This window comes from Petaurus breviceps, unplaced genomic scaffold (genome assembly GCF_028583685.1).
Source record: "Petaurus breviceps papuanus isolate PSGF00001 unplaced genomic scaffold, PetGlider_PUasm1.0 84, whole genome shotgun sequence".
Lineage (NCBI taxonomy): Eukaryota > Metazoa > Chordata > Mammalia > Diprotodontia > Petauridae > Petaurus > Petaurus breviceps.
In genome coordinates this window covers 3,262,401-3,268,400 of record NW_027186645.1, presented here as the reverse complement: position 1 = coordinate 3,268,400, position 6,000 = coordinate 3,262,401, and the positions used below count along the sequence as shown (strand labels likewise).

At 36.4% G+C, this 6,000-nt stretch overlaps 1 protein-coding gene and 1 long non-coding RNA gene across 2 annotated transcripts in view; one reads left to right on the top strand and one right to left on the bottom strand.

The window, feature by feature from the left end:
- LOC138176259 (uncharacterized) overlaps positions 1-6,000 on the bottom strand; it is a 64,365-nt gene that overhangs the window by 13,294 nt on the left and 45,071 nt on the right. The gene's annotated exons all lie outside the window — the stretch shown is intronic.
- The window catches only part of LAMB4 (laminin subunit beta 4), a 134,978-nt gene that overhangs the window by 85,097 nt on the left and 43,881 nt on the right, over positions 1-6,000 (top strand). The window contains exon 26 of the mRNA XM_069107008.1: positions 3,404-3,500. Coding sequence (XP_068963109.1) covers positions 3,404-3,500 — 97 coding nt within the window. The remainder of the gene's footprint in view (positions 1-3,403; positions 3,501-6,000) is intronic.

The following is a 6,000-nucleotide window of genomic DNA, read 5'->3' as shown; positions in this document are numbered from 1 at the left end:
AACAGCTATATATTTACTCAAGGGCCAAAACTTATGAAAGCTTGCAGGAGTGAACTTCAGGTGCATTGCTGCCTGTAAGGTATGATCTCTTCTCATATTAGTGCCACCAAGTCTGATATTCTTAATTTTTTTTTAATATTGAATAAATAGTGCCTTAACATTGCCATTTTAACCAATATACCTACTTGTTGTATGACCTAATTCCCTACAGATTTCATTTTAGGAAGATACACACTAAACATTTTAAGGCAGTGGTTTATTTGGACACTTTTCAAATTAATTCTGTAGTTATATTTAAAAAATTGAATGAAAGAATACCCAAAAAAATTACTGTGTGCAAAACTAGAAGGGAAGAGTCAAAGTTTATTTAAATTGAGAAGTTTTGCCCTCAAAAAGCTTGAAATCTAACAGATGATTATTTTATTTGCCAATATTAATTACAATTGAGGCTTATGCAGCCATTGGGAGAAAAACTGTTCAATTTAGCTGGTAAATTATGGCTATTTGGAGGAGATACACACTAATACACACACACACACACACACACATCTTTGTGTTAATGATAGAATCACCATCACCAAAAACAACAGATTTTATAATGTTTTATTGAACAGCATATTTGTAGAATCTGGACATTTTTATTCAATAACAAACATAAAATTGATTTCACAAATAACACATTTTTAAATTTTATTTTTAAAAGAAGATAAATTAATGTAAATGCCATCAATTAAAGAAATGTAATATTATTGGGTCTTATAATAATAACACTAATATGGCATTTGAAGTTTTGCAAAGCACTTTATAAATATTATCTCATTTAAGATTCACAGCAACCTTGGGAGGAAGGTATTATTATTATTCTTTATATATGAGAAAACTGAAGCAAGTAAAGGTTAAGTGTCTTAGTAAGGGTCACACAGCTAGTGTCTAAGGATGGATTTGAACTCAGGTCTTCTTGAATCCAGCACTCTACATGCTATTATCACCTAGCTGACTCATAGCTAACATACTTTATTTTTCCTGTTTATTCAAGGATCTGAAAGGAAGGATGAGTTTATCTCCTTTTACAATGTCTACAATTTTTTACAATGACTTGAAAGTTGTTTCAACTGAGGTTCCTAAGCATGATGTTAGCTAAATTAGTTGGGGAATGGGGTGTACCAGTTTACTGAATTATCTGGTTCAACAACTCAGCACTTGTTTACTGGGCAAGGCACTGGGCTGGATGCTCAGTAGGGTGGGATGCTAGCAGGGAAAGAGTCTTCAAAGACATGAAAAACCCAATGCCTCCCATCTGGAAGCTTACAGTCTCTCTTATCGAAGATTAAAGAAGGAAGACAAGCACCACAGAAATAAAAAGTCTGTGGAAAATTGGAAGAAGGAGAAAGCACATTTGGATATGAGAACCAAGGAAGGTTTAAGGAAAGCGATAACATTCTAAATTGGGCCTTGAAGGATGGGTAGAATTTGGATAGCTGGAGATGGTGAGGAAAACCATTCCCATCAAATAGAACAGTGTGAGCAAAGATGGAGAAGCATAAAGTTAGGGCCATTTTCAGGGAAAAGGTTCCATTCTGGCTAGAATTTAAGGTACATGTAGGAGAACAGAAGAAAACAAAACTGGAAAGGTAAATAGAGACAAAAGCATGAAAGGTCCTAGGGACCAAATTAAGGTATTTTAATTTTACTTGGTAGCCAACAGAGACCCATAAGATGTTTCATAGTAGAAGTATAATAATCATAGCTGTGTTTTATATAATGATTAATCTGGAAGAAGTATAAAGAATCAGTCAAAATGAAGAAATAATCGAGGAAGAGAAACTATTTAGGTTATTAAAATAGTATAGGTTATAGGTAATAAAATCTTGAATGAGGATGGTGGCAGTGAAAATGGAAAGGCAGCAAATATAAAACAATTAATTGGTAGTTACCAAAAATGTCAATTTCAGACTATTATCTTAAATTATAATTCTAACAACAATAATAAGGATAATGATAACAAAAACTTATATAGTGCCAGACACTGTGCTGAGCAGTTTATAATTTGTGTCTCATTTGATCTTCCCAATAACCCTGGGAGGTAGCTGTTAGTATCCCTATTTTAAGGATAAGGAAATGGAGGCAGAAAAAAAGTTAAGCGATTTGCCCAAGGTCACATAGTTTATAAGTGTCTGAGGCTGGAATTGAGCTCAGGTCTTCCTGACTTCAGACCCAGCCTTCTATTCACTACACTGAGTAGCTGTCTTCTTTATAGACTAAGAATATAATGACATATACTTAATACTAAAACTACTCTAAACATAATTTATTCTTTTTTCAATAATTCAAAATATTCTTTAGGTTCCTATAATGCTATCAGAAAATGTTTTAGTAATGCAAGCTTTCTTCTTTTTTTATCTCAGATGAAATCTTGTGGTAGAATGATTGTTGCATAGTCATGACCTGCAGTTTTCCTTCTTGTACCCAATTATTGAAATTATTGGCAAGAATATAGTTCAAAGTCCATTGGTCAGGAAGTGACCCCCCCCCCAAAGAATTTTCATGTTGGGTAGGAAGTTTGATTAGGTGACCACTAAGGTACCATCTAATCCTAAGATCCTGCCATCATGTCTTTTTCCTCCTTGTGTGTGTTTGTGTCTGTGTCTGTGTGTATGTGTGTGTGTGTGTGTGAAAGAGAGACAGACAGGATTTTCATTTCCCTCCACAACATTCAGCAACAAAGTAAAGAATTCGATTTGGTGCCAGTAAAGTCCATGTCTAACCCCATTTATTGTCTTTATCTTGTGTGGATTTGTAAACAAAATTGCTGCATTTAAGTTTTTTAATTTGTTAAATTAAAAAAAAAACATCTATTTTTTCTCCCTCCCACTTCCTTCTAGTGGAAAAAATAAGGGAAAAAAAGGCAAAGCAAAATCCTTGTAGCAAATATAAAACTGCTGCACTTTAAATAAAATATCCCCAGGCCAACTTCTAGAAACTGCAAATTAAGTATATAAAATATTCTACCAAATGAGACATTAAGTGTTCCACCAGATCCTTGGACTCTGTTATCCTTATGGGGAAACTCCCATAATTATATAAGAAAAGAATCTGGCCCACTTCCCTTTATCTGTTTTGTTTTCATTTGCATCTATGTATGTCTCTCAGTAGGGAACCACCTGTCCCTGAGCAGCTGGGAGCAGACGGTATATCAGTGGATGGGGAAGCCAGAGCACGTCCATCCCCTCCTCCTCTCCTTGTTTCTTTTCTATTGCTCTCTTTAGCCATGGGAACCACCCCTCCTCTGTCTTTACACAGCTGTATAGGCTAAATCACAGGAGAGGGGAAAATGGTTTCTGTTAGAATTAGTTCTTCTTGGATCATAACATACTCAGTTCCTCACCCGTAACTGTTTTTACAGTTTACAGGCCAGTGCCCTTGTAAATTGGGCTATGGTGGAAAACATTGCAACAAATGTGAGGAAAATTACTATGGAGATCCCCAAGTGCAATGCATTGGTAAGTATTGGCTGTTACTCTAAGAACTATGTGTTTAGTTATTTTTTGTTTTAAAAAACATATCCTTATTTTCCACAACTTTGCCGTGGTGAGGACACCATTCAAACGATATCCAGTTTTATATGACTATTTGATGTGTAGCTTTAAGTGTGGACGTAATTAACAACATCACATGGTTTAGTCTTACTTCTGAGAACTTTCTATAACTTTAAGAATGTTTGAATTCTCAAAGGAGACAGAAAGGAGATAGATTGACCACAATGGACCAGACCCTTGAGGGCAATGCAAATATGCCTCTGCATTGATTTCCTGTTGTTTTAAGGATAAACCAAGAATGAAAGTTGACCTCACTGTGAGTTAGGAGGGAAGGGGTTCTCTGGGAAGAGAATCAGGGGCCATCATAAGGGTAGAAAAGCTCCCAAGTCTCTGTGTCCTTGAACTGTCATATTTCCATCCTGGCTCTAGTACAGGAGATAGGTTTTTCTTAGTCAACTCCCTAATGAAGCTAATCCAGAATCTAAAGAAGATAAAGAATTAACCACTTGATAAGGCTATCAATGACACATGTCATTTTGGCAATCAAGGGACCTAGTGAGGCTTTTTCTGCATATCATGAGAATGTTCTCATGTGTCTTCCAATGAACTCAATGCAAGTGTTTCCCAGTCGTACTCTATTTATGGCTTTGGGTTCTCAATAACTCCCCCTGTGTGTAAACTAGTCCCGTGGTTTTAAATGGAAATACTCATTTAAAACCCAGGAATTGTTAGGACATCTGGAAAATCTGGTTTATGGTGTCCCTTAGGGTGTGGCAACTCTTGTATTTCAGTGACAAGAGACTTTCATTGTACTCATAAAATGATTTTCATCTCTTATGCTAAGGCAATGGAGGAGAAAATAAAAAACTGTGGCCCTGAGCAACAGGAGAATAACTGTGGTTAGAGATACAACTAAGACTAATAGAAACTCAATTGACAAAATGGGCCACATCTTGAATGGAGCTACTAAGGATGAGGGTCATTGTAAGAAAACAGAACTTGCCACAAGCTGCTGAAACTGACATAATGCTGACCCCTAGGGGGTCCTGAGGAGTCCTGTGGATCAGAGCAGAAAGCATGGGACAGATGGCATCTGCTTAGAGAGCCTAATTAGTTTATCAGTCCTCATTAGCATTTGCCATTATTTTTACTCCAAAAACTCAGTTACGTTTATTACTTCTTGATCCTTACTGTAACTCCGAGGGAGAAAGTGACACAACATACATAGTTTAGCAGCTAGAGTGCTGGAATTGGAGTTAGGAAGGTTTGAGTTGTCATCCTGCCTCACGCAACGCTAACTCTGGTCAAATTATTTAACCTCTCTCACCCTGTTTCCTCATCTGTAAAATGAGGCTGATGTCTCATTTATATTACTAGGTTGTTATAAGGACCAAATGAAATAATGGATATTAAGTACCAGTTTAATGAGTAGAGGATTCTGCAGGAAACCTTTCCCAACCCTTAATTCTAGTACCTTCCCTCTATTAATTATTTCCTGTTCATCCTGTATATAGTTTGCTTTGTAAGTATTTGTTTGCTTGTTTTCTTCCTCACTAGATCATGAGTTCCTTGAGGGCAGGGACTGTCTTTTTTATCCTCAGTCCTTAACATAGAGCCTAGTACATTGTAGATACTTAATAAATATTAATTGAAAGTGTAACAGGATAGGCTCATGTTCTGATGGTGTAGATTTGAAGACCCAGAGTCATAGTAATTCTGCCTTTGAAAGTATAGTTCTAAAACATGAATGCCTCACAATAATTCTCCAGTTAGAGAAAACTCTTGGACAATGAAATGCGGGGGGGATAGGGAGAGGAGGTTGGGATCACTGCCCTGCTGTAGCAGGAAAGATCATTCTTTCCTATGTGGCTCCCAGAGCTGTCTTATTGTATTCCTTATGTCCCAAACAAAAAGACACAAGGAAATGTAAAGGACATGGTCAACTTCGGTTGTTTATGAGAAATAAGATTTAATCCAACAGATGGAGCCTTTCACAGAATAAAAAAACATGCTTAGAACCAGGTACCAGTTTCAACCATCTGAAACAAAACATATCTACATAGTAGAGAAGGGGATAAGGAGGGCTATTAGTTTCTGGAGATCTGGTGGTTGTTATTTTTTCCCCTCAGTTCTTTAGCCCATTTAGCAAGTACCCTGGATTGAAGAAAATAAAAGTCATATCTTGCTGCTTTAGCAGGTCATATATATTATCTATCTATCTATCTATCTATCTATCTATCTATCTATCTATCTATCTATCTATCCATCTATCTATCTATCTATCTACATATGTATATATGACTGAACAAGCAAAAATATGGGGAGGGGGGTTCACCAATGATTTCATTTGTAATTAGAAATTCCCAGTGAGGAAACTCTCTCTACTCACGCATATCAGCAATAGTTTAGCAACTTATATGCTTAGAGTTGCCTGGAGAACTGAGAGGTTAAATGATTCACTCAC